The sequence below is a fragment of the Anas platyrhynchos genome, chromosome 6 (genome assembly GCF_047663525.1).
Source record: "Anas platyrhynchos isolate ZD024472 breed Pekin duck chromosome 6, IASCAAS_PekinDuck_T2T, whole genome shotgun sequence".
Taxonomy (NCBI): Eukaryota; Metazoa; Chordata; class Aves; order Anseriformes; family Anatidae; genus Anas; species Anas platyrhynchos.
The window spans coordinates 23,434,432-23,462,286 of record NC_092592.1 but is presented as its reverse complement, the minus strand read 5'-3'; the positions used below and the strand labels follow the sequence as shown (position 1 = coordinate 23,462,286).

Here is a 27,855-nt window from a genome sequence, read left to right as displayed (position 1 = left end):
GGAAACTAACAATTTTTAACCTTGACAAGCAAAGGAATGTTGGAAAATAGTTGATAGAAAACTTGTGTGCTGACAGACACTGCTATTCTAGTAGATAATGACTACTATTTTTGGATTTAACGGTTTAGTAATTTTTACAGTCAGTGTTAAGTATTGCTTGCTTGAATTTAAGATATGAGTAGCTTCGTGTTTATGTTCAGGAAAAAGAAATTTGGGAAATGAAGTTCTAATCAATTTTATGGTACTGACTTACAGGAAAATAATTAGTTACATGTTTATCCCTCCTTTGTTAGAGATGATTCCAGAGCTAGAACTGCTTTGTCAGAGGATGCAGAGTCCCCTTGGCCATGTTTAATAGCAGCCTTCTGAAACTGGAGAAGCTCTTATTTTCAGCGATATAATTTACTAGGAAAGCGTATTGAATGCATGCTGATGTGTCTGCAGAGTATAAGTGGATAGATGACTACAATCCTGAATTATTTAATTAAAGTTTGTGTGTTGCTGTGTTTGATTTGAGAAGGATGATCAGAAATGAAACTCTTAAGTCACTGGAGACTGAATAAATGCCTCACTGCATCTGGATACCAGCACTGTCCGGTACTGAGCCTTCAGGTGAAAGTGGTGTGTGTGGTGTGTCACACACACAGTACCGGACACTACAAACCTGCTGTTTGTAGGGAAATAACTGCTGCAGAACAGAGTGCCAGGCCTACTCAGTGCTTGGTAATGCTGGTCTCAGCAGGTTTTTGCTGTTAATTTTCATTAGAGGGTTGTGAGGATGTGTTCTAACATTCCCTCAAGGCTCCTTGAAGAGCTTATGTCTCTAGGATTTGGTCTCCTACCAAATCTTCTACAGCAGTTCTAGCGTATGGTGAGCATCATGTGCAGCATGCCAGCTCAGAATGCACATACAGATGTTTTTGTGCATAACTGGTGCAACAGGGTCCAGTAAAATAGTTACTGGCATTAAGTACCAGAGCTGTTGGTAATGAGCCCCGGTGTGTACGCAAGTAAGGATGTGGTATGGCTTTTGCACTGACAGTGTGGCACTGATTGTCTGGAAAACCTAAGCTTCTTTATAAATGCTGAGTGCAAGTGAGATCTGAAACGAAGGAGTGCGATACGCATGAAGTGTCATGTTGGCTATGGTTCACTTGCTTTTTGTGAACAGAACCGCAGTTGAGATAATAGGTACTGAAAGATGATTCATCCACTCTCTAAGGTAATTCTCGTCAGATACCTTTCAGAGGTTCTCCACTTGTATTCTCCAGTGCATCTGCGTCATATACAAACAATGAATCCTGTTTGCTGGGAAGGTTGTGGGCTTCTAAACATGCATTCACCATCTGTGGTACCAGCCTCTCTCTAGAGAAAAAAAAAAAAAAAAAGAAAAAAAACTTATTTTATTGCAACACATCTACTTAGTGGTCAGTGACTAAAATTATTTGGGGGCTTTTTGGTCTGGAGAATTTAAATGTAACCCAAAATACCCGTATAATTTTATAGTGGAGACAGAAGTATATGTTGAATGGGACAAATAACGCAGCTGAATGTAATTTTTGCTGGTCTGCTTTTCAATTTTACAGAACATTGACAAGGTGGTGTTTGTTGGAAACTTTCTCAGAATTAATATGATTTCTATGAAGGTGCTAGCATATGCTATGGATTATTGGTCCAAGGGACAGCTGAAAGCTCTGTTTTTGGAACATGAGGTAAGGAAATAAGTGTTGAAATTTCTTCTATTTATAAGGGAAAAATTCTTGTGGTTCCTTACTTTTTTGATGAAGTTAAAAGGGAGAAACTCAATGGTATTGCTTTGAAGTGAAAGCAAAAACTAAGTTCTGTATAAATACCATTTAATTATGAGTTCTTTTAAAAATATCCCTCATTAGCTCCATGGCTTTACCACTAATCTTGTGGTGTTTATTGCTAAACATCACACATGCTTCTTGACCCTACTAACAACTGTGTTGTGTGTGGCATTATATATGAGCCTCAACTAGAATGAATTTCAGCAAGTGGTTCTGAGGGGACTGTCGGATGGTTATGTTCAGAATGGAAACTGCACTGCCTCAGCACACCATCACTGTAGTGGTTCTGTTGTTTTTCAACAGTTTTAGAGAACTGTGTGAGGTTTCTCACGATAAAATGTTCTGCTGGACCTAAACAATATTGTATTAAATCGTAATTCAGATAGAGCAAATGCTTGGCACAGTGGGGCTGATCTTGTAAGAAAGGTCTTTTAATTGTCTTACTAAAACTGAAAGCTTTGCATGATCATGCTTCTGTCTTATTTTGGAATTTGATTGTCTTTTGTTTTGTTTTTGCTTGTTTGAAGGGTTATTTTGGAGCTGTTGGGGCTCTTCTAGAATTGCTTAAAATGACAGATGATCAGTGATGAAGCTGTCTGAAGAGATTTTTACTGCAGATGCTGCTGGATAAGAGCGGAAGCCACTACAAGGATGGAAATGAAGCCATTATGATAGTTCTACCTGCTGGATTTGTAAATAATTTAAAATCCTTTTAGCTGATCTCTAACTTCTGGGTTTTGAGCTTAACTTCAAAATTCATACGGGGAATACTGAGATTTTTTTTCTGTACACCGTATTTTTTAGGGGAAAAATGTGCAACGTGGCCAAACATACAGATTTTATGGAGTTATTTTAAAAAGTGGATACTGTTCAATGTAGGACCTGTGGTACTAGGCATCTGCTTTTCTTCTGGGGTTTACTGATTAGTGCGGTAATTTTAACTTCATTTAGTAATCACTCTAGGAGATTTTTATCTTATTTTCATGACGTTTCATGATTTGTTCTTGGTTTCAAATGAAACTACAAAGCTGATGCATTTTACTGTGAAAACTAGTCATTGATTTGTTGCCTTTCCTTTCCTCGTTAGATGAGACACACTTTTATTTAACAGCTTTCCCTTACCCTGCCAAAAATAAATAAATAAATGAGCTGCTTGGCAAGACTGCAAGAAAACCTGGGGGGAGTGTGTGTGTTTAAACACTAAATTTTCAGTGCTCCTGACTTTAAAGATCAGGAACAGACTGGTAACTGGTTTTGCAGTACTGTCCTTTTTATTGGAAATTGTAAACAATGCAAAGGAGAATTTTAATTATTGGCTTGATACTGAAATGAAATTGTTTCTTTTGAAAAAACTCTGATCTATATGGAGAGTTCCATAGTACAGATGTTGTTTATGTATCGTACATACTTGGTGTTAGATGACAAAGGGAGGAGATTGTTTCAATTTATTTGAAGACTTTTCTGCAGTTTCTAAGTTGATCATAATTGAAAACAACTGATAACTGCATTATTCAAAGCCCAGTTTCTAAAACTAGAAAATCACTCACTAATGTTTTTTTGGTTTTTAAGCTAATGCCAACTTTCCCTCTCGAACACTAAGGTTTGAGTGTTTATCCCAGTGCAGTATTTTCTACATTGGTTTCATTGGTGGACCTCTCTAAATTTTTTCAGTTGAATTGAGACCACTTTGAAATCTGTGTACTTGATTGCGCATGGCATGTGTGAACTAGCTTTTCCTAGACACTTTGAAGGCTCATAAATCAGAGGCTGAAAACCAGTCCATAAATTATTTTGTCTTGTAAAACTGTATGTGATGTCACATAATGTAAAGGGCTCATCAGAGGGACAGTGTAAAATTCAGACTTACGTATTATCCAATATATTTTTGGAAGGGGGTTAACTCACTTTTTTAAGTCATTAATTTCCATATCTCACAAATGGTGAAATGAATTCATATTAGTTGAAGTGTTACCTTGTCTGATGGAAATAAAGACCACCACTGTTTTGACTGTTTTAATGCATCTGTGGAATTCATTTCTTGAAATTGGTTATATGAAATGCATAACTGTTTCATGGCACATGGCAAGTTACTTTCATGATAACTCTTTGGTACTTTTTTAAAAAAATCTTCTGTTACATTCCTTTCGTCTTTGAAGCTGTAGCTGTTCAAAACTGTTTTTTTTGTAGTTTGTAAATAACTACATGAGAATGTTAGCATGTTGTAGTTGATCCTTCCTGTAACACTTCATGGGAGATGAGTGGCGTTAGTTCTGCTCAGTGCCTCTCATTTTTCTTGAACGAAATGAAACTTACTAGTTTATTTGTGAAGTTTTACCTGCAACTTAAGGATTCTTTTTTTTCCTCAAAGGAATATTCAGAGGATACAAAACTGTATATACAATGTCATATGTAGAGCTATTTCAGTTTCTAGAAATACTGGAAAGAGTTTAGAAATGGGATTTTTGAAGTGTGATCTTTGGTCATAGAATCTTCCACTGGTGTTGATCCATGACAAGATAATTCTGGACTTCTACCGGGTGGTGATAAATGTTTGTAAGCCTTTTCCTTCAGAGGGGGGAAAAAAGCAACACCACATTTTGGTTCTTTTTTTTTTTCTTCTTGTTTTTATTTACCAGACTAGTGTTGTAGACCTTCAAGTTCATTTGGTATGCAGTTCTTCATTCCTGTGTGAAGTTACAATGTCAAGTATTATTGACAATCTCCTAGTGAGACAATTTGAGAACTGTAAAGCTGTTTGAACAACAGTTAGTGTTTTAGTTCAAAATATGAACTGCTTGCTGTTGCTCTCTCCTCTCCCTTGAGTGTTGCTATCAGGAAGTGTAAGACAAGCAGATTTGCTAGTGGCTGCTCTTACACAGTTGTCACCTGCCCCTAGTGAGGGGAGAAGGTCCAGGCAGCAGAGCAGAAAAGACGTGTGGGTGGGTAAGATGTGAATGTTGTTCATGTGCCTACATACTGCTAATGCTGTCTTCACTTGTTTTTTCAATCTGATGGTTGCTTCTGGAAGTCTGTGGGAAGGAATATTCCCCTGAAGGAAAGAAGGTTTGTTTTTCTGTAACAGTTGCAATAACTCTGAAATATCAGGCTGCTGTCGGGACTGCTTAACCAACTCCCTTTCTTCCACCTACTTATTTAATCTAGATTGTGTCAGTGTGCCTGGTCTTGCCTAGCAGAAATCAGATGAACATCATTGTTACTACATTCAGTAACAAAAATCATGTAGGTTACGTGTAGAAAAGAGCTCTAAAGATTTTCTTATGGGTAGTTTACATTGTATCAAAACTACTATTTCTCTTTAATCAGTTTTTATAAAACACATGTATAACTTTATAGCCTTTTAGTTCAGTTTGCGGTTTATACACAAAGGAATAAATGAACGAGCAGAATTTTTGCCAACTATCTTTTCATGGCTCTCTTTAACCAGACTTCAGTGTTAAGAGTTGCCTGCACTTCGTAGGACAAACAGCAGAGGGAAGCATTACATCAGCAATATAACTGTGCTTTGCTGAAGGGAGAGCATAGGGCAACTTGGGGAGGGGGGCGGGAAGGGTATTTTTTTTTTAGTTTTAGTTTGTTTCCCTCCCTTTTCCTCCAGAAAAGATTTGATCTTTCCCTCCAAAGTCTTTTTAGGAGATCTGATTTGGGCATGTTTGTCACTGATATTCCTCTATTAGCATTTATAGTTACATGATGAAAGAATGTAAGGTTAAGTAAACAAATAGGAAGTATCGGTGCTTTTAAATGCAAATCTTCAACAAAAAGATGCAAAACTCTTGGGGGGGGGGGAACCCACAACCTTAGCAAGTCATTCAGGAAAATACATTCATAGACTGCAATATGAACAAATGCAGGCTTTGCGATTGAAGAAGGAAAGCACAGTTCCTAACATTAGCCGTAAGTTTCGGAGGACTGTCAGTCAGGTAAGTTAATCACAGCAGTTTTATGCAGATCATGGAATGAAACTAACTTCAAAATGTTGAACTGAGACTTAAGGTACTTAATATGCCAGGTGCCACAGCAGAGAGACTGGGGGGAAAAATGCTCTGAAGTATAAAACACATTGAAAAGGGTCTGAATAGAGTCTTACTTGATGATGTGGTGAACAAAAGAACTTTGTGCTTTTCCAATAAGTGACACAAACTGGCATTTTGAGCAAGCAAAGTTCTGTTGCACCACTGTGGAAGGTCTGTCTAAAGAACTTTGAAATAGCAGGTCTGTGAATCTTTGTGTTTGGAGAAGGGTGAGGGTGAAGGAGCAGACTTTTCTGGGGAAGATCAGTGAGTCTGCAGGTTTAGTACATATTCAAAATGCTTGTTTCAGTATAAATTGATGAGGTCTCTTAACAAACCAGGCTGTGTTAATCTAGCTTGTTTCTGAATCATGCTAAGGTTGTGTTAATGTGAGTTGGAGTAGAGTGAACAGGATTCCTTGTATTCTCTTGTGATGGCTTCTGCCAAGTTCCACCGCTTTTGGTTGCGAACACTTGTTGAAATGCATGCTGCTCCCATTGTTCTTCCCCACACCCTGATTTTTAACAGTTTTGATGGAAAGTCAAATTATGTCCCATAGGAAGAGGGATCTGTGCTTTAAAGTGGAGTTTTTGGTCTAATTATTGGGTAAAAGTTGTAATTTGGGGCTGAATTTAGTGGCTGAAGAGTGAGAGGTGACTAAGATACAGCACTTAACTGATCAGACACGACAGAGAAGACAAGTACGGGATGCCTGGGGACAGTGCAGGAATCTGACTTCCAAGACAAGCGGTGTGTCTTGTGGTGCATTCCAACCTCAGCAAAACCATCCTGGTGTTTCAGTGGTATCAGCACTTATGTTCCTGTTAGACTGTCACAAGATACTCGCAAGTGATTTTTGGCAGAACACAGCAGAATTCTAGAGATGGGAAAACCATATGGGGTTGAACTGGTGACAAAATAAACATACATGATTGTTTCCAGTCAGAAACAATCCAGTTCTTCTACTGGGATTTGTTTTCAGAGTACAAGGTGTCTTTTTCATAGCCTGTATTTTGTTTTATCCCAGATTCAAAGACCACAGTCTCTTGTGTATTTCTACCTCTGGGCACCTGGGAGGTAGAGAACATCTGAACTTCAGAATGTGCTGGACAGTGAGTGCTTGTTCAAACCTAAAAAAATGAATCCAGTTTCCAATTCTCTAAGTATTACTAGTACTGACTGAAACTCAATTGTAGCGCGAGTGTGTTAGCATGTTTGGAGGAAGAGGTGTAGGGACTGTGACCCTGTCTGCAGTTAAGTATTCTTCAAGTCTCCCATACTAAATCCCACCAAAAAATCCCAACAGAAAGAAGCATAATAGAAATTTATCCTAAGTTGTAGGAGCTTGGAGAACCTGTTGACTACCTTGGGATTTGATATCTTCCTCCTTTGAAGCAAGAAGAGGGATGGCACCTGAAAAGGTGGAAAAGAAAGGAGCAAAGAAAAGCTGGGGTTCACGAAAGGGGAAGCTAGTGAGCCTGGGAAAGGGGCATGGCAGTGGTACTCAGGGGTTTATGGTGGGGGATGGCAAGGATAAGGTGGGAAGAGTGCTGTTGGTGGTGTGGCAGAAGGGCAGGAGTGAATGGGTTGCTGTGAGCTAAATAAAGCACTTACTGAGTAGTACTTGGCTTGAGCACCTCTGAGGAAAGCACCCAGTGATCTCTGCTGCAGAGTTATGTCTTCATCTAGGTGCAGATCTGCTCTCCAGAGCAGGCAATCGCCTGGTCTCGAACATGGCTCATCTAGTACGTGAGAGACACAGTAGAGGATGTGCTGGCCTCAGAATGGTTTTTACATCAAAACCAGTTACATCGTATTGGCAGAAGCACCTCTCTTCTGGCCCGGAGCGCAGGGCTGTGCTGCGGTGTGTGCAGCTGTGCACAGATATGCACCACAGCTGGCTGCTGCGAGCGGCCCTGGGGCTGCCCGAGCCCTGGGGCATCTCAGTGCAGCCACAGCCATGCCGGGGCAGCTCCACGCCTGCCTGTTTTATTTCTAAACACATGAACATAGCTTTGGAGCACCACGTTAAAGGGATGGTTTAAGGTTGTAAAGGTGGGCGACAGCCTGAAATGACAGTGTCATGCTGAAAACAGCAGCGTGTCACCCCCTGCTCTCAAGTGGCTTCCTTTACTTTGTTTACTTTGCTGTGAGGGATCAGTGTGCTTTCTCTCTTCAAGCTGGTCAGCTCACAGTTGTTCAGCTCTTCTGACTCATCCATCCCTCTGCGAACTTCCAAGCGTGATCAGGTCTGACACAACCCAGATGTTACTCTCTAACAAATGTGTGTGCATCATGAGTTAAGTTCAGCCCCGGTACTGAGTCTCCATTCCTGCAGATGCAGGATGTGACCTCTCCTCTGTATTAACACTTTCTCATGTTAAACTGTTTTTTTCCACCAAGTAGCACCTATTTTTCCCTTACTCTTTTGTGAGAGGAACTTTGACGGGTGAGGGAATACGTAGCCTCTGCTGCATTGAAAGCATCAAGGAACAATGCTTAGACAGCGCTTCATTGGGAGTGATTGCTGCTTTGGTGATTGCAACAGAGACATCGGTGCTTCAAGCAACGAGGTGGTGTGGCTGGTGGTATGTCGAGACTTGCCATTTTTGTATTCATATCTGCTAGTTAATTGCTCCCAAAATAAAATAGCTGGTCTCAGCTTGCAGGTGCTCACAAGACAAATGCTAGGGATGTGTGTGTAAAAACAAGGAATACCTTGAGCCAGTAGGAAAAATGTGCTGATCAATGTTATTTTCCTACAAGCTTCTGTAACACTTGTATCAGCTGGGAGATTGCAATCTAAGTATCTTGTATAAATTGCTAAATCATTACCAACTGGCCAAACTAATATTTTATCTATTCTGCTGAACCTGTCCCCTCTCTCCTCCCAGTGGCATTACTAATCTGTGTGATGATTGACAGTGTACCCTTAGTCTGGGGTGTGAGAGCCATAAAAAGTCTGAATACCTCTTTTATGAAACATAGCAGTAAAATGGGGGCATGGCAACCCAAGCTATGAAAGAACCTTTGGAGAATATAGCTTGAGCTTCACCTGGAGACTGAAATAAAAAACAAAATAAAACAAAGAAACTGTAATTAAGAACACTGAGAATGCTCTTTTGTATCTGAAAATTGTGTACTTTTTAAAAATAAAATCCACAATTCAAAGAACTAAATGAGCAAATTAATTTTCCATTTTTGAAGGTAGCTGGCTAAATGAAACTCAAAATGCTGAATGTATTTAAGATCTTGGTTCCTCTTAGCAGAATTGTTGTGTGGATTTGTGTGTTGTTTTTTTTTTGTTTTTTTTTTTTTGAGCAACTTCACCCCTGGTGTTATTTGACTAAGTAAATAAATACGTGCTGTTCTTAAGACATAGCATGAAGCATGCTGTTACCCAGCTAGCATTCAGTGTATTGCACTTGGCTACAAAAGGCCATGCACAAAATAATCCAGAAGTATTTGAGACAAGCCAAAAACAGTTTCCTACATTTCCCAATGTTTGTCTTTTCTTTTTAGCTTAGAAAGTAAGCTTTCTCTCTCTCCTTCTTTCCAAATATAGGAGGCTTGAAGTCTCTGCAGCAGATTCACCTGTGCAGTGTGGCAACTCCCTGCACATACCTGGCTTGTCTCTTTGAAGAAGAAAGAGCACTGCAAGGGAAACCAGTGCTGTGTTCTGCTGAAGGCTGCAAGCTGACCCAAACCCATCTCATGCTGCAGCTGCTCTTTTTCTTTTATAGGTAAGACAGAAAATATTCAGGAAATAATCCTTTGTAAGGTTTTTCTTTCACATCCTTTGCTTTCATCACACTAGATATTGCATCTAAGAAGAATTAATCTGAAGAGGCACTAATGCCTGAAAACGAATTCACTTACTCATGAAAAGAAATGCCAAAGCATCAGTTACCAGTTGTAAACTTAGTAGCATTAGCTTTACGGCAGTTAAATGATGTAGTTACTACTGCTCCCTGTCTCTGTAATATTTTAAAAATTATGTGAGCAGCTGAGTTGAGGCTTCCAGGCAGTATGAAGACCCAAGAGAGCAGAGGCTGCATTTACCCTGGCCCACTGGAGAGCACTCTAGTGTGCACACACATGGAACTTCAGTTGTTCACAGATGTTTTTTCAGGCCCACTGCAGTGTCCCCCAGCCTTGTGTAATATCTGTGTAGTTGTGCAAGATGCCCAACATCTGTGTACTCCTACAGCAGGAAAACCTGGTGAAAAGGTTGTTTTGTGCTGACCTGGAAGCTCTTGGCCTTGCAGCATCAAACTTTCTCCTCCCAAACGACACCACTGTCACGAAGAGCCAGGCCTTTGAGCAGTTTTTCCCACTAGATGGCATCGCCAGCCCGGACTTCAGCTCCTGTCGGCGGCTGGGAGTACACCAGGGCTGCGGTAGGGGCTGCTCTTGGTGGGGTCTGCTCCCGGCGGGGTCTGCCCGGGGCAGTCACATAATTCACACACGTTTCAAGTGGCTGCTCAGTCTCCACGATAAGACACAGCTTGCCCAGCTGCTGCTCTGTGGCTGGTGGTGCCCGTGCAGCTGCCGCGTTAGATGGTGGCAACCTCTCTGGCTTTGCAGCCACATGGCCGGTGCTAAGGTGCAAGGCCATGGAACATCAGTGTCATAATGTTTACCAAAACGTCTTGCTACACGGAGCAGGTTTTCGATGTACATTTAGCTGGCGGTGGTTTAGGTATCTGTCTGCACATGCCCAAGTCAAAGAGAAAAAAGCAGGGGTGGTGTAGGGAACAACCCACTTGCACACGAACAGAATTTAAAAAAGAAAAAATCAGCAGGAAGGTTTTGTGTTGCATAAGTGCCCCTGGAACTCATCTGGTACATCTCCAAGTAAAACAGCACTTTGATGCTTGCAACTTTCTGGGTAGAATGACAATATTATCCGGAGTTTGTTAGCTCTGTAAATATTTGCTGTAGATATTATCAATCGGCATGTTTTATGTAAAGAAGTATAATAATGTTTAAAACAAAGAAACTCTTCCCTGGCCTGTAAACACAACAACAAAAAGAAATTAAGTCATACAAAATATATTGAAATTAGTGATAGCTATTAAGTCTATTAAGTTGTGTGTTTTACAGGTGAACTGGAGCAAAAAATGCCCAGAGCCGCAGTATACCCCAGGGAGGATGAGGTGCAATGCCTGAAAGCCTCAGCAGGAGTGGTGTCCGAGGTACAGCCTGGGCTTGGCAGGTAACCATTCTCTGCTTTGTAGAGCTGTGGAGAATCAGAGGTGGCTCACCATCTCCTCTTACTTGGCATTGTGTACCAGTTTGGGGAATAAGACAAAACTTACGCTGTCTTCAGGCTTTGAAGCCCAGCTCAACTTTGTGCAAGTTTTTCATAGGGGCAGAGTTCTTTGTGCTTTTCCCCAGAAGTTGGTGAGGGTGAGGTGGTGGGTGATCAGGGTGAGTTGCTAACACCTGTTCTGCAGAACACAGCAAGCTAAACTTGTCATCCAGCAGGGAGAAGAGAAACATAATGCCATGAAAATTTGTATGGCCGTGGAAACGGTTAGCTGTCCTCAAACGGGCGCAACCTACAGGCTGTATTTGGTGTCACGTTCCTACATGGATTGAGACAGCCTGAGCCTCTGGTCTGCAGTAGAGTGGACGTGGAAGAGAGACGAGTGGCTGTGCAAAGGCTTGCTTCCAAGTACAACTAATTCAAATTGGTCATTCCTATGCTGTGAAAAGTTCCAATGTCTAATTAAAGATTTGGACTGTAGTTGCAGAGGGGGAACTGAGTGAACTATAGGGACTACAGTTTGTCCAGTCTGTGCTGTCTTTCGCTTCATTTTTGGAGATGTCAAGGAAGCTGTGTCCCTTTGACTATAGGGTGCCAAAGGTGGTAGGTCCAAGTGTGAGTGAACAGATTAGAAAAAGTGACTCTGTACATCTGGCTGACTGTCAGGGAGGTGGAAGCAGAGGGCAGAAGAAGGATGTTGGTGTCACTTACAGTGCATACCCTATTGTCATTAATTTAATGCAACTAATTGCATACAAAGGCTGATGTACTAAAAGGGCATACTGGCATAGGAAGACCGCTCAAGTGTACCATGGCACATAACTGTCTTCCAAACTGTAAAAGCATTTATCTCACCTGTTAAGTTCTAGTGTTGCAGTTTATTTTTTTTTCTCCTTTGGAAAGTGGGAGAATGCGTAAAGGTGGTATTCTTGTTTGCATAGGGACCAAAACAATCCCTTTCCCAGATATGGTGTCCTTACCTGGCCAGGCAGTCCAGGTGAGGGAACGTGTCCTTTGATGCCTTGATGATAGCTGTTCTGGAGGAGTGATGTATGTAGTCCTGCCACCCTGAAGTGATTACGGTCTTTCCAAGTGAGTTATATTGTTGCTTATCAGACAGTGGGATGGATCATTTTTCTGGTGTTAGCAGTTGAAACTTGCATGAGAAAAATGTCCTGGTGGTGAAGAGAAGAAGCTTGTCATGAATGTGTAAAGCAAGTATAAAGCAAAACCTTGTATTTCTATCACTGGTAGTGTTGCTCTGAGAGCCAAATGAAGTTGTGTGTTGTTTTGGTAATACCTAGTTTGTGATGCTTCAGTGCTGAAAATGAATTTGTATAAAAATTAACACAAAAGCTTTTCACAGTTGCAGTAGTCCTAATGGCCAGTTAAGCAGACTGTGAGTGGTGTTACAGCCTCTGTGTGTTCCTGGGACGCACAACACATGGTGTGTGTGCTTCTGTGGTGCTCTGACCATATCCTTCCCACACCGCAGAGAAGGAAGTATTACCTGTTGTTGACCCAGCATATTAGCAGACAACATAAATGACCACTGCCGTTCTCATCGCTGATGGGGAGTTGTCATAGAGATGCTTCCAATGAGATGTTCTCTGAGGAGTTTTGCTGCAATGCTGAGATCCCCAATCTCTTGCATGGTAGCTTAATGCCCAGGCTGTCTTGTTTGGAGCTCTCTGTTATCTTGCAGTGTTATGCAGCACAAATAAAGCCACTTGCAATTACATGAGAGTATGTTTTGGCAAGGAAAATCTTTGGATATGAAACACATTGAAGTATTTAACTAATATTAGCTTTTTTTTTTTTTTGCCAAAATATTATGGAACCTGTAAAAATAAAAACCCAAACCTCACCAAGAAAGCAAGATCTACATTTGTTCTCATTCAAGAACAAGTTTTCATTACCCATACAGTTGGTTGTGAAAAACCTAGCCCTCCTCCCTGTGGCTGCTGTGAGCTACCACGCACCAGGATCCTAGGGAGGGTGTGCACAGGTGTTGCAGGTTGCCCAGCACCCTGCTTCATCCTGCAGCATGCCAGAGGGGGAGGCACTTTCAGACCAGCCTCTGCTGGCCCCTTTCTGCCTCTGTATTCTCCAGAATAGCCCTGTCACCTTGGAAAAGGAGCCTCTGCTAGCTAATAACCCACCCCAAAGCTGCCATGCTTACCCAGATTGTGTGTACTTCCTTTTGTTGAAGGATTTTGAGCTTTCCCTGGAAGAGCGGCATAGCAAATGGCTCCCAGCCCCCTGTGCTCCATCCCTGGTTCGCTTCTGGGTGCTCTGCGCTTGCTCTTCGTGGCAGTGCTGAAAGGCAGGAACCAGGCAGTCCTTGTCAGGCAGCAGTGTTCGGGAGGGAAGGAAAAGGTCCTCTTTTATCTTGGTTCTCATGGAAAGTGTCACTGGACGTCTCACGTCCCTTCTGAGCAAAGACCTGTTGTTTCCCAGATCACGTCTGAAAGCCCACGGGGTATTCAGCAGGCCACTTAGTTTATCTCCCTTGGATAAACAAAAAAAGCTGCTGGAATTTGAAACTCGTTCCAAGAGTCTAGGGTCCAAAGCCTGCTGAAATCCGTGTGAGTCCTGCCCCTGGCCTGGGGCTTTGACTTGGCTTTAAGCATTTCACAGAGCAGCGGCAGCACGGCTCCTAACGGGGTGTGCGGGACCGGAGGCCACCTGCGTGCACAAGTCGTGGTGCTAAGTCCAGTCTGAGCGTTGCCTGGTTTAAAAATACCTCCTCAAGTGGCAGGGGAGCGCTGAACCACAAACCCCGGTGCGAGCTTTGCCTGCGTGGGGAAGAAAGAAAAGAAAGGAGGGGGTGGAAATAAGAGGTGGGTGCCCGGGGCACGGGGAGCCGCGCACCGGGGGCAGGTGGCGGGGCGAGCAGGGAGCTGCTTGCTGCCTCGGGGGGACCCGGGGGGCTCCGAGAGGGGGTGTCCCGGTTCCTTCGTGCAGCCGGGACGGAACCGGGGCTCTCCGCTCCGCCCCGGGTCCGCGGCGGCCCCGCTCCGCCCCGCCGCGTCCTGCGCCGGGGTCGGCGGGGCTGCAAGGGCCGCAGGTAGGGCGGGGGGCGCGGGGCGGGCGGGCAGGCGGCGAGGTGCGAAAGGCTGAAATGCAAGCCTGGAGTGCGGGGGGGCGGCAGGAGCCGCGCCGGAGAGGGAACGGAACAGCCCAAGGGTGCCCGCCGAGGTGGTCCTGCACCGCTCACCGGGTCCTAGGGGGTAGCTGTGGGGTGCCGGGGGGTCCCCGAGCCCTCTATGGGGCTGCCCCGGGTCAGGTCGGGGCTCAGGTGCGTGCCTGCATCGGCACCTGGCTGGCTCTGCGGGGAAATAACGCCCCGGAGGCGCTATCCCCGCGGCGGGCTGCGCTCCGCTGCTGTGCCGCTCGGCTGGGGGCTCGCCGTCGCCAAACGGGCGCTGTGAGTGGGGTGTCCGGGGCGGGCTGGGGTCTGCCGGCAGCCTTTGGAGCGAGCTGATTTCATGAAGTTAGCAGCCCGGCTGGGCTGGCTGTTGTTGTAAGCCTACTCCCGCGGCGGCGAGGAGGAAACGTTTCCGTTAGTGCTGGGAAATGCAGGGGTAGCGCAGAACTTAGCGAAGTGGGGCAGGATGGCATTTTGCTTGGCGTTTTGCACTGCGCCTCGTTAGGGCTCTCTTACTGCTCACCTCAAATCCTCGGCCGTTACGGTCTCTTCATGCAGAGTCCGTGTGGTTACATATTGCTTATTCTCTCATGCTTTTATTTTTCACTTGCATCGTACTTTAGTTTACTTTCCCATCTTTTACAGCCATGTAGTGGCAGCTGCATTTTAATCACAGGTTTCTCAGGGCTTCCGTTCAGGGCTTCCATGTTAACGATTTGAAAATTCAATCATTAACTTCTGCCTTACACTCCACTTGCAAAGTGATGACGACAGGAGAACCAGCGCAGCGTGTAACTTCATCTTACACAGCTTCACCAGAACTGGGGGGGGGGCCTTCAGAAGCCTCCCTTTCCCCAGCTTGTCCTGCACTATGCGTCCTGCTGCCCGAGGAGTGACCAGCTGCAGCGGGTCCCTGCCTGGGTGTCCTCAGTCCGTTCCCTCCTGCTGCGGTGAGGAGCAGGACGAGGAGACCCCGGGGATCCATCCCAGATCTGTATTCCTGCGCCAGCATCCCACGGCTTGGGCACGGGCAGGGGGGAAGATTTTTGAGATGTTTTGATGCAAACACAATTGCTTTCTCAGGGAGAAATTTGGCCTGCGTTTCTGTAGACAACCGTGCTTGCGTAAGCAGCCCCCTGCCACCCTCAGAGCCATACTAGTACAGCCCTTTGTGGGACTGGTGGAGAACCTCTTTGAGGAGCTGCTGCAGGTTCAGGAGGGCCCCTGCTCCGTGCTGGTCGGTGACTTGTAGCCCCGACCCGGCTGGCGACGCGGCCCTGCAGACGGCTGCTGCGTTGGGGCCGGGGGCAGGAGGTAAGGGCTGTGCTGCTGCTGCTGCAAGATTGTCTTATCAAGTTGTGGCTGGTAGTGGACAACATGCTTCTGGCAGGAGCATGACAAATGTAGCCGAACGCTCAGATATCTTAATGAGGTTGCCTGCATGTGCAGCTAGCTGTATGCACAAAGGACAGATCCTGTACTTCTGATGCAATGCTGAGTCTTCACCTAAAGGTATTTACTTTAGTGTTGTAGAGCTGTGTCTTTGCATTAATTCAGAATATGTTTCCTATACTATTCTCTTGTGAAGTATGAGGGTTTCAGAAGCCATTTTTTCCTGGCACATAGACCTAGGCATCATAAGGGTTTTATGAATCGCTTTATTTTCTGCTGGATAGACAGATACCTAAAATTCTGAAAGGGAAGATTAAGCCACTCCTGAGAGGGTGCCTGTAATCACAGAGTACAACTGTCACCTGCATGTAATTTATTCTCTTCTAGATATGTGTGTAATTTTAAATATACTTTTGAATGTAGGGTAGACCCACTGTTAAATTGTGAATGGCAGATGTGATTGTGCAAGCAGCACCATTTTAACTGATATGGTGAGACTGAACAGTCAGTGGAGCGTAAGCTTCCTATAATATGCTGTAATTTATTTCAATCTGAAAAGCACTGCTGCTTTTGCAAGTACTTTTGGGACTTGTTCTCACTCTTAGTTATACACCTTGTTTAACTGTCATGATCCTATTGCAGCCACTAAGAAAACACTCAGAGCACATCAGCTTCTTCTGCGTAGCATGTGTGCATTTGGAGAATGATGGTACACTTTATGTTCATGGAACTTGAAGGAGTGATTACTTGTTATTGCAATCTTCAACAGAGAAAACAGTTGTTTTTTTTTTTTTTTCTTCTAACCTAAAACATTGCGTGAGTTAAGAAAAATGTTATCTTTACTGTTTATCCTGCAATTGCAATTTGGATTTATATCTTATAGTCTTATGTAGATATGTTTAAAAAAAAAAAAAAAGAAAGAAAGAAAAGATAGACTTAAAAACATAGATTGAAAATATGTTAATTTTATCTGCTCTTTCTAAGAGGAAAGGAGTTTCTTGCCGGCAGCCATAGGAGAGACAAACAAATCTTTCATGTGCTGTATTATTGCCTGTATTAATTGACAGATATTGATGTGTCTGTGAGCAGCAAAATTGCAAGCTACAGCCTTTCTGCATGCAGTAGGCTCCCAGCCTGTGATAGGGAGGAATTTGGAAAGGTATAATCCTTTAAAACCAAAGCCCAAGACATCCAGGCTAATCACTCAATTTTTCTTCACTGAAGCTGAAGACATTTGCTGTTGAGCTTATTGGACTGTGGAGGCAGCTTTGCTTTCTTCTCAGGAAGCTGTCTGCACCTGTTCTGCTGTAGTAGGTGGTAGAGCTGGTGCCAGTGGGACCACAGAGCAATCGAGCTGCTCTGGATGAAGATGCCCACATGGATTGTCTCCTTGTCTCTCTTAAGCTCGTAGGGTACTGGATGTAACTGCATGCAGGGTAAGTTATGATCTTCTGTATTTATCTTTCTAGCAAGACAGGGCTCTAGTTGGATTTTGAATGCAGTTCTGCAGCCTGTGCACAGCCTTCGCTGTGGTGAGGGTCTCTGTGGGCTGGGTGCTTGCAGTTAGCCCTGCTTTGTGCTGTGCCTTGCAATCCTGCAGCACCTGCATTGCTTCAGACAGAAATGGGTTTGCAGTGTGAAATTCTCTCTGTTCTTCCTGTCTTACTGTACGCACAGGTCGGTGTAAGCAGGGACATCAGCTATTTCCTGCTGAATGTAACAGGCTCGTGCAGTTTGTGCATCAGGGAAGCAGGCACAAACGTGGGCAGCTCATGAAATGGCAGCTATGTTTTCTTGTATGGGGTCTCATTCAGCTCACCCGGGAGTCAGATATTTTTCAGGGGCTGTTTACTGAGTAGAAATCTGCTGGAGCTAAGGTTCCTCATCCCCCCTGCTTTTGGAAGAAGCATTCTGTTTTCAGCCCTGGAGGGAGAGGATTGGTGCTGTTTGCCTGGCTGTTTTAGATGATGCCCATCTGGCACTATCATAGGTACTGTGGCAGCACTGATCAGGATCCCTCAGAACCCAGATACAGCCTGGTGGCACATGCAGCATCTTTCCTTTCCCCGTAAAGACAAGATCCCTGGTTCATCCCTGCTGAATTTAAAGCTGTGCTGGCCCCAGAAGCAGTAGATCATTATTTTGGCAGCAAAATAACACTTGGTAGTAAGATGAGCCAGCAATTTGTGGCAGCCTTATTCCCCAGAGTCTGTGACAGCTGAGGATTGTCGCTCTGCCTCAGGGGAACAAGATAATGTATTTTGTTAGTGAGCTGGGATGAGTTTACTCTTCATTAGTAAATTTAATCACTTACTTTGCATACAATACAAAAGCCATTGAAAAGTTGCTTCTCAGCTATGGTTCAGCGTTGAAGAGTTGTCGGCTACCCACAAAGCAGCATGTGCTTACTTCCTTTCCTTGGCACTTCTAACAAATGAAGCAGCACTTTCCTGCTGCTGTTTGTTTTGTATGTCATATTTATTAGTTTCTGCTTGTTTCGTTTGCTGGGGCAATGAACCGAGAAAGCAGTAACTGTCTTTAGCGTTTGCTTTTGGTCAGTTACTGCATTTTATGAAGGGATTATTGGACCCTTTCTCTCTTCTTCTGATGGTTTTATTGTAAGATAATTTTATTGGCTTTGGTATGAATGTTGTTTCAGGGTGTGATGTAAATAACAAGTGTGAACGGATGTAAAAGAGACCATTGCTACATGTGTATTTTATGCCTGGTATATGTTTTGGATGTATCTCCACATTCGTATGCACCAGGAAATGGATTTGCAAGATGGTGCAAAGTGTAAGTTGGGTAAGTCCACCTAAGTGAATTGAGCTACAATTAATGTAAAAACAATGCATCTGAGTTAAATTGTACTCCTAGAAAATGCTTTTACCTATTAAACATTGATTTTCATTAACCATTGTGGTTATCACAAGAATCTATTAGGGTTCTGTGGAATATTACCCTTGAGTGCTTTCTGAATGGTAAGTGTATTAGTTGCTGCCAGAAGATCATCACAACAGCATCCAGAAATAATAATGGTAATGTTGCAGCCCTTAGCCAGATGTGGATACGTAATTATAATGTACATTATTGTTGTCTTAGCTCACTGGTTATCTATGGAAAACTAATTTGACACCCTTCCCTTCCCAATTGCAGAACAGTTTGTATTGGAAGGGACCTTAAAGCTCAGCTAGTTCCAACCCCCCTGCCTGTGGGCAGGGATGTTTTCCACTAGACCAGGCTGCTCAAAGCCCCATCCCATTTGCAGAGTTGTTTGTGCGCTCTGGGAGGGACTGGGGATTGTACATTATCCTTCTGTTAGAGGCGAGCTGGCCTGTGCTTTTCAAGAGCACAGAAGAAGTGTCTCTCTTGGTCTTGACGCTTAGTGATACCATCAAAACGATGTCCACAGCTTGCCAAGAAACATGATCAAGCTTCTGGGTTTCCTTAGCTGTCTGTTTGGTAGTGTCCTTGGGGGAGTTGTGTGTACACACCACTTATACTCCACTTCTGGATTAGCAGTGTATGTGTTTGAATTTACTTTGAGCATTAGATAAGAATGCAGGTGGAAGTACAGTAAAAGAAATTTCAGTTCTTGATTAAAAAGTTGGAGGCAAAGTTCCAGACAGGAGACAAACAGAAGAAGAAAATATTGCCTTTCAAAAATTAAAGTTGTTTCTCATCTGTTCATAGAATCCTTGGGGCAAGTTTGGGGTACAAAAATGGAGAAAATGTTTCAGCTAACTACCTAACTCTTGCATCCTCTCCTCTGCATAGGACCTGAAAGTAGTTTTGGAGTTGGGAATGTAAGTCCTCATCCACAGTCCTCAGCAGGACAGTGCTGACTTTGCTCTCTCTTTGTTCAGAATGGAAACAGTCCCCTCTCTTTCATTCTCCCTCCCCCCCAGTTCAAAGCTTCCTTCCTTCCTTCCTGCAGTTTCTGGATTTATACCAATGTGGATGTGATGACTCAAATTTCCCAGATGTGAAATGCAAATGAGGGAAGTGGGATCTTTCTCTTGCCTCTCTGGGGGTTTCTTGAAGTCTGTGATGCTGCTGAGTTTCCTAAATAATATGTCCCTCCTGCATTTTTGGGTGCTGTTATGGCATTCAGTGAGTCTTGTCTTAGAGCGTTCATTGTACTCGCATCTTAAGCTTGTTTGGCTTTGAGAGATTCTTGAAGACCATGCAAAACTTCTTAATGTAGTATGTTGATGTAGGCAAAGACCTCCTGCTCTTGTCAGTTTTGGGGCTTAAATCTTCAAGTATTCATGGCTGACATCAGTCTTCCTCGACAGAGGGGTGTTAGGAACTTGTTCAGGTAACGTGCTGGTTCGTACGCAGTTCAGAAGCTGGTGGGACAGGGCTGTACACTGTTTGTCTGTGGTCCCTACCCCAGCTCCTCTCAGTTCTGTCCCAGTTTGATGACACTGCTATGGGCTATTTGATCCTGCATGAAATTCCGGGCATTACTCATAGGCTTTCTCCAGGGTACCTTGTTACATGGAATGGTGACATCTTTGTGTTTGTTGTTCTTCTTTGGAGGCTCCCATATTCAGCCTAAAATGCTGCAGCCAGCCTCAGTGATTCAGGCTGAAATTTGCTGGGCTAGGGACATCACGCTCAGCCTTGTCTCTGCAGGTGTGGCTCAATGTCAGTGTTCAATAAATATCCAAGACTTTGAAGTTGCTCTATCTGATCTGCCTAATCTAACAAACCAAACCAACAATGCTTTTTCTGGATGAAGGCAATAGGCATTTGGGAAATTTCTTTATGAAGTATCCCATGTCTGCTGATCCCCTTTTTCCCTGTTTACTAAAGTTCTGAAATAGCCTTTCTTTAATAAGTCTGAATGCTCCTTGGCGCAGATATAGTATGGTGTCAGAAGTAGCAAATCTGACAACCAAAAGTCCATCTGTTTTTTGGAAGAGACTGGAAAAAGTGTTCCTGTGGGCAGACAGAATATCAGCATGGAAATCAGCTGAGCTGGGTTAGCCTGCTGAAACCAGTAGCACTTTCCCTTGTGAAGGGACTGAGAACACCGTGACCAGGTAATTTCTCTCCTTGAGATGTATCGGTGCTGTGTTCCAGTAACATCTAGGGCTTTTTGTATAAAAGCAGTTTTCATTGTTGAATACAGAATTAGTATTTTGTTTCCTCATCTAAAACAATTCAGGCTGTTTCTCCATGCATCTGATGTTTAGGTCACTTTAAATACGAAGTATTTGGGAATGCTGCTGCCATGCAATAGAATGTGATCGTAGCAGAGAAATTGGCAGTAGATGAAAAATATGCTGAATGTGCCATCACAAAGGGCCCTCGAGCTCACTGCAGAAATACGCAATTTGTGTCGTTACGTGCTGAACGGGCCTGGCTTCCACCCTAAATACGTAAAAATCTCAACAGTCAAAATGGGATGTAATTGGAGAACAATTGTTTTGGTAAGCTTGGTTTTCGTGTTTGCAGATTGATACATAGCTACCATGTAAATCAGCAGAGCAGCAAGCTTTTGCAGCAGGGACATCCGTGTGCAGCCCAGCCAAGAAGCAAGCACTGTATTGCTGTGCCCCATTCTTTACTTTGATGCTGCACAGCACAGGGCCCAAGTGTTGAACAGTTACCATTTCTGTTTGCTTGGGCACCTGCATGAGGAGTGTGTGAGACAGCACAGCAAGGCAATGCAAGAGAGAACCTCTAATTGAGGATGTGCCGTAAATCCTCCCATACCTGATCCACTGTGCTCTACTAGTCATGAAGCCAGTGTTTCGCCTTTTTCTTGTTTGTGGTTAATTCTATCGATGTCAATTTCATTTAGCCTGATGGAGTAGCAAGTTGAAGAGAATAAACAGATGTATCCCACACAGCTGGTTTATTCTTAATGAAGTTAATGAAGCTGAGATTAATCTTCTGGGAGCTGAAACCCATACGATGTAATGAAGCCTGTTGCTTGTGGTGTGCACTACATAAAAACAGCCCACGCAAGACCAATATTAAAATGGCATGTCAGAGTTTCCAAACTCTGCTTTTTTTTGCCAGAAAAGGTGGAATAATGAAATCTTTCACATAAGAGCTCTTGCATGGGTATCTCAGGCATAACTGCAGAGGACATATTGGACAACTTGACTGTTCTGTAGCTAGATGAGGAAGTAAATTTTGGGAAACACTTGTGTAAAGGTTGTACCTGGAGCTGCTCATTTGCAAAACTCCTTGAAAGTTAGGTGATGTTAATTTTTATTGTTCCTAAATATTGTAACAAGTAAATGAAGTTGTCAATGTACAAATGCCTCCTGACAGTAAAGGACTATGGAGCTTATACTGAGGCACTAACTAAAAACTGGGTGGGGGAAAAATGAAATAAAGAGGATGTGCAGGTGGTGACAGTCAGAAAAACATGTAAAAACAAGTTGAGTGTTTTAGGGTGCTTGCGAAGGAGGAAAATGAAATCGGGTGGCACTTGAGGACTGATTAAAAAAAAAAGTTAGTCTTTTTCTCCAGGTGAATTTGGAAATTTATAGTCATTTCAAGTTTATCTAATACAACCTAATTGAAATGCATGTACAAGAGGAAAAATGATCCAATAGTGCAGGATGTGGAGCATGCAAGCTGAAAAGAGCTTTGCTCAGAAAGTAGGTTCATAGGCAGAAGATGCTGGCAATGTATTTCCATGTACAAGTGTTGCCTAACTGGAAAAGAAAACTTGTCTCAACTGAGCTAAGATATTAATTGACTTTTCCTTTAATGTTTGTTTCCCATTTTTGATGTGAGCTCAAGGTTTTCCTTTCATAATTGTGTTGTCAACCAAGAGTTCCCTGTAACAACTGTTCTTTGAGATACCCCAGGTTGCTCTTTCAGGTAACTCAGAAGATAGAATTTTAATAAGTTAATTCTCTCTAATAGTTTATTCTTTTAGGGTAAATTTCCATTGTAAATAGAAGTTCTTGGAAAAAAAAAAATCACTTTTCATTTCACCTGGAATAGATTTTAAGCTTTTAAAGATTTTAATATCATTCTCTGTGTATCAAGATGAAACACTTTTTTTTGGACAAAAGAATACTCAGACAATAAAAATTGAGCTATTTTTGTTTATGTCATTCTGTATAATAAGCTTTTTAAAGTGAAACTGATCCCACTGAAAGGATTATTGGTAATGGGATCTACTTAAGGAACAATTAGAAAGTTGGCTGGAATAAAAGGATAAGAGGATATCTGTTGGGTCCTTCTTTTAAATCTCTTGCCTTTTGGCTCCTGAGTTGTCACATGTGGTGAGACTTTGACTAAACAGTACACTTGTGACTGTCCCATCTGAACAAGTAGCAAATGCACGTCTTCATCATGGCTTCTTGACCAGCAATATCAGAAGATAAGAGAGGATCCAGGATTATTGTAATTATATTTCTCCTGATTCTTGTAGGAGAACAGTACCAGCTTGGAAGCCCGTACTTACATTTACAATCTTTTCTTGATTTTTTTTTTTATTTTTTTTTTAAACCAGATGCTTGGTTTCGTAAACTTTCTATTGCAGTGGTTTCTGAGTAGCAGTTCAGGGTGCTGTGATATATGGCCTGCAGTTGGTGTATGGGGCCACGTTAAGCAGCAGTGCCTGCATAGTTCCCTTCTGAAATGTTTCCATTTGCGAGTCGCTGATAGGAGCGATTGGGTGTTTTATGGGATCTCTGGCACGCTGAGCTGTGGTTGTAAATGCTCTGCAGCTCTGCTCTGACTGGGAGGACTGGGTTTAACAGGAAGAAGAGATGGAGCTTTTTTTTAATCAGTTCTTTTGTGGCTGGTTCTTAGATATATTTCTAGTTTGGTTTGTTAGATAGCATCGGTCTTTCTATTTTCCCTTTTCAAGTCCTTTAAAGCTTTGCCATTTATGGGCTCTCTTATCATTGCTGTCTAACACATAACGAGATAACTACCCGATGTCTTGTCTTGCTGCTCCATATGCTCTGTTTTCCTCTGTTGTAGTTACGTGTGTGCCTTTTCAGTGTAGCCATTGAAGAGCAAAGAAAAACAAGGTACAATCTGGGGAAACTGGTTTCCTGTTTCTATGTGTACTGCCTCATTCCTCCTAATGTAACTCACCCTTCTTTTCTGTAATGTTCCAGTCCTCCCTGTTCACAGGTTGGTTTTTGTGCCAGAGGAACCCTTGGTTCTTTGTTGCAGAGCTGCCTCTCACTTACCTCGTCCTTGGTTTCTATTTATGAGTTAAGACAAACCCTCACTTCATGTGGCTGGCTTTTTTTTTTTTTTTCTAGCATTTTTTCCAGTTAACGCATAAGTTCCTTAAATGTGAACATAGGTGTGTTTGTCAGAAAAATTACTCAAATATTCTGCTTGCTGCCAGTTTGGTATATGTATGGAGCTGAGAGGGTACAAGCTGAGGAGCTGTATAGGAACATCAGAGAAAAACAAAAATATAAATCAGATTTCCAGCTATTTTAAAAGCTACAGAGCAAAGGTAAAATATTTGTAATGAGTCAGGGAGTTTTTTCATGTTTTGCTTACCAAAACAAATCTATATGAAGAGAGATGTCCCTTAACATAGCACTGGGAAACTGTAGATTTGGGCTGCAATAACAATTAGCAGAATTACACCCATAAGTAGCATGGAAAGTTCTTGCTGGTTGTTCCTGAAAATGAGGTAACTGAGCAGCTGCACCAGCATGCACTCAGCAGAGGCACTTTTCTTGAAGTTTTAAAGGTTTACTAAGAGCTAAAATAAGCTTTTGGATCTAGTTGAAGTGTGGCTTGGTGAGGCTGAATGGAAGACAGAGCATGAAGAATGTGCTGATCTGCTCAAGATGTGTCAGTTGTTTGTTAACTTCCAGTGTGTGATTTCACTAAGACAAACTGTTACTTGTGAGTAGATGCATGTTTTCACAATGTGCGTGTAGCCGAATATGTTCTTCCTGGTCAGAGATAATACATTTTTTTTTTTTTTTTTTATAACAAACAATGTGTTTTTCTGTTATTTTTTTTTTTTCCCTTGACCTCCAATCATTTCCTTGTCTTTCACTGTAGCATTTAATGTTTTCTTCCCAGCTTGGTAGCTGCTGTGTTGTCATTTTCTGAAGTTTTCTACCCTTTTAAAGAAGGTGTAGAGCGTGTGCTGTGATTTTATCCTCATGGCGGATAGGGCTCTGGCTACCCTTAAACTGGTTAAGAAGCCTAGGGTTTCCAGATAATCTTAGAAAAATAATTTATAACTGCTCTCAGCTGAACTGATCTATGCATGAAATATTTTGCCTGCTATTAAAATGGGGAAGGTCTCCAGAGTAAATATTTCTGCCTAGATGGCATCAGATGCTGAAAGCACGTACGACTGAAGGAGAAAAATTCTAATATTACAGAGGGAATTTTTAGGCAAATAGAACACAGTTTTCCAGAAAGATTGGCCAAGGTGTGAGAGTTCATGTCACTGTTCTCATTACTTTTCATATGAAAATTCGTATGGTGTTATTAATAAATGATGATGATTGCTTTGCTTTTTTCTCATTCAAAATGTGACACTTGAAGTTTTTCTGTACTCTGCTGACTTCTGTAGACATCGTATCATCCCTGACTTAAAGGATTGTAAATTGTTGTCTCTGCTGCTGTTTCCCATAGCATCTGTGTGTGTTTGTTTTACTTCCCATGTGATAACAATCGAGATTTAACTCGTGTTTGTTTCTCAGCACTAACAAGCTTGCTGCATGAGAAGTTATAGCCCAAAACGTCATCTGTTACGTGACTCAAAATTGTGCATGCTGGAGATGGAAAATTTACTATTAGAGGATTTATCCATCCCCTATGTTAGTGTATGTGCTCTCATTGTTCTCCACTCTTATTCTGCGGCTAGCTTTAAATAATGCCACTGGTGATATTCCTGCCACTGGTGGTATTCCCAACACTTTCTAATGAGACAGGTAGCCTGAGGAGCCCTGTGCTTCAGAGCACCACTCTGCTAGTCACAGCTGATCTTTGAGCTAAGGTATTGTTGCCCATAGCTTCTCCCAAACTGTGTTCCTGCTACTGTAATCACATTCAAGAGCAAGGAAAAGTAAGCAATTTTTGCCTGATCAGTACCAGTGTGCAGTTTTTTCATGTGCAGAGGTATCCTGCAGCGTTGCCCATATTTTCTTCCATGAGCAAGGAGACAAAGTGGTTACTCTACAGCAGTCTGGTGTGGGAACAAGATTGTTTAAATTGTGCTTGTCAGACCAACGTATGTCTCATGTGATTTGTGGTCTATCAGTCAGACTGAGAAGGCTGAAGACTCTTCCAGCATCACACCCTGACACCGCTCCAGACTCAAAAATGGGCCTTCTCAGATGGGATCCTCACTGTTTGTCCTGCTTTGTGCCTGAGGACTCATTAAAGCAATTAATGTAAAAGATTTATTATACCAATATCTGTACACAGATTTTTCTGTCTTCGTACCTTTGGCTGTAAATTGCCCCAAATGTGAAGTTAAGCAGAAAAATGTTTCTGTGAGGTGAAGCTCAGACCTGACTCTGACACTTTGAAAAGCCATCAGTTCAAGGTCTTATTAGAATAAAACTTGATGCACGTTGCCTGGGGGTGTATTTTGAAATGTGTGTATGTGCCTCTTTCACACACTTCCTCATGTTCATATTCATAGAACCATAGAGTGGCTTGGGTTGGAAGGGACCTCAAAGATCATCTAGTTCCACCCCTCTGTATGATATATAGTGTGTATATGTTATGCATGGTACTGCTGTCAGTTGTATTTAGGTGATTTAATGCTGATTCGAAACAGCCCATTAAAGTATACGTCCATACATACCATATATAATATATATGTCTCCTGTATTAGAGATTTTCTTCCATTACTGCTGGGAATTATAGTAACATACCATAGTATATACAGCAATTATACAGTATAATTATTAAAAATAAACACCAGCGGCTTTGGGATTAAAATTGTTAGTTTTACAAGGCTCATGGTTTCAGCTGTAAGCCTTCCAAGAAAAATAATGGTCATGGTGACAGTTTTTGGTGTCATATTGTGTGTATTGTCCAGTAGAAGAGCACATATGGCATTAACTATCCTAATAGGTTTCTCTTGAAACATAAGCTTGTGTGAATGAAAGGAAATAGCCTGCCTTGCCTTTTCATGCCTGATTAGTTTTTGCAAACAAGTCTTGTGTATTGAGGAAAAGAAAACAAATTGACGTTAATAGCAGCCCTAGAACATCAGATAAATAGAGGCAATCTTCTGTATAGCTCGTTCTGTAGGTACAGGATTTGGTTTCTAAAATGTTATCTGCCTTTCTATTAGAAAGCAATTTGGTAAGACTGACATCTTGCAAATTAACAGTGCAGACTACTTTTTTTGAGTTATTGTCTTTTTTTTATTAAAAAAAAAAAAAAAAAGCTACTCAGGCTCTGAGCACTAAAAGAACAGGACAGAAAGGTATTTCTGTTTAAGTACAGCTCCTCATTTCACTAAAACCCAGACATGAACCTCAGGGGCATTATAAACCAAATTAGTTTTTCACAGCTTGAATAAGGCTCTTCCATAAACACAAAAGCCGAAATGATGATAACAGTGAAAGAGCTCAAAATACATTTTCTGTAAGTTTATCACCAAGCTTTCTAGGTGAGGACAGATCAGTCTCTGCAGCCCTGCTGCCTGCTTTTCTGGCTGCCTCTCTGTCGAGGAGTGCTCCAGTGCTGGGCTGCAGCTTTCCCAAGCAGAGCATTTGCCAGCGCCTTCCCAGGCTGTGACATCCCCAGCAGGGACCTACACTGGGTGGCCTTGGTGCTTCCCCTCCAGGTGTGTGCAGGAAGCCTTGCTCTCTGTCTTGTGCCTGGGCATTGCTGGCTGTCATCAGCATCAGCATCCTCGTTTTCTCCAGAGGGATCCAAAGAGCATTAGTTTGGTACCTTCCTCCTTCACCAGGCCATCTCCAGCTAATCCAAAGAGGATTTAGGGATCCCTCTCACCCAAGTATAGAATCCAGTGTGCAGCATCAGTAAAAGAAGACGAGAGCAATCATTTCCCCAGCTGACTGCAGCAGTCTGGGGAAAAAAACATCCTGTTCCCACATGTTGGTGGCAGCTCTGCAGCAGTGTCCTTTCTCAGGACAAGATTTTCCTGAAGGTGGAAAAATTAATACACCAGATATGGGAAAAATGTCAGCTGAAGGCCACTTTGAATAAAAAGCCTTTTCAGCATTTCCCAACAGTTAC

The 27,855-nt window shown here is 42.6% G+C and overlaps 2 protein-coding genes and 1 long non-coding RNA gene across 15 annotated transcripts in view; 2 read left to right on the top strand and 1 right to left on the bottom strand.

The window, feature by feature from the left end:
• Positions 1-3,824, top strand: part of PANK1 (pantothenate kinase 1) — a 43,531-nt gene extending 39,707 nt beyond the window's left edge. For all 5 annotated transcript variants that reach the window (XM_038180860.2, XM_038180859.2, XM_027459771.3 and 2 more), the window contains 2 exons: positions 1,587-1,712; positions 2,339-3,824. In XM_038180860.2, coding sequence (XP_038036788.1) covers positions 1,587-1,712; positions 2,339-2,398 — 186 coding nt within the window. In that variant the 3' untranslated portion in view covers positions 2,399-3,824. The remainder of the gene's footprint in view (positions 1-1,586; positions 1,713-2,338) is intronic.
• Positions 1,111-13,732, bottom strand: LOC110354411 (uncharacterized). 3 transcript variants are annotated; one of them, XR_003497889.3, is made up of 3 exons: positions 12,625-13,732; positions 12,095-12,289; positions 1,111-1,365 (listed from the first exon to the last, which is right to left on the bottom strand). It is a non-coding gene; the product is annotated as an uncharacterized lncRNA (long non-coding RNA). The 3 variants fall into 3 exon arrangements; XR_002406324.4 differs by having other exon boundaries at positions 13,297-13,732; XR_011810065.1 differs by lacking the exon at positions 1,111-1,365 and adding an exon at positions 7,147-7,584 and having other exon boundaries at positions 13,297-13,732.
• An 82-nt stretch (positions 13,733-13,814) lies between these two features.
• Positions 13,815-27,855, top strand: part of SLC16A12 (solute carrier family 16 member 12) — a 31,997-nt gene continuing 17,956 nt past the window's right edge. The window contains exon 1 of one of the 7 annotated variants that reach the window (XM_013108427.5): positions 13,815-13,957. Coding sequence is in view for 2 of the 7 variants with exons in the window: in XM_038180857.2 (XP_038036785.1) it covers positions 15,137-15,215 (79 nt within the window). In the remaining 5 variants the exon portion in view is untranslated. Of the gene's footprint in view, positions 13,958-14,068; positions 14,185-14,217; positions 14,316-14,394; positions 14,416-14,605; positions 15,216-15,634; positions 15,778-18,304; positions 18,463-27,855 lie in introns of those variants that run through there. The other 6 variants (XM_027459768.3, XM_027459769.3, XM_072039599.1 and 3 more) reach the window with 6 other exon arrangements.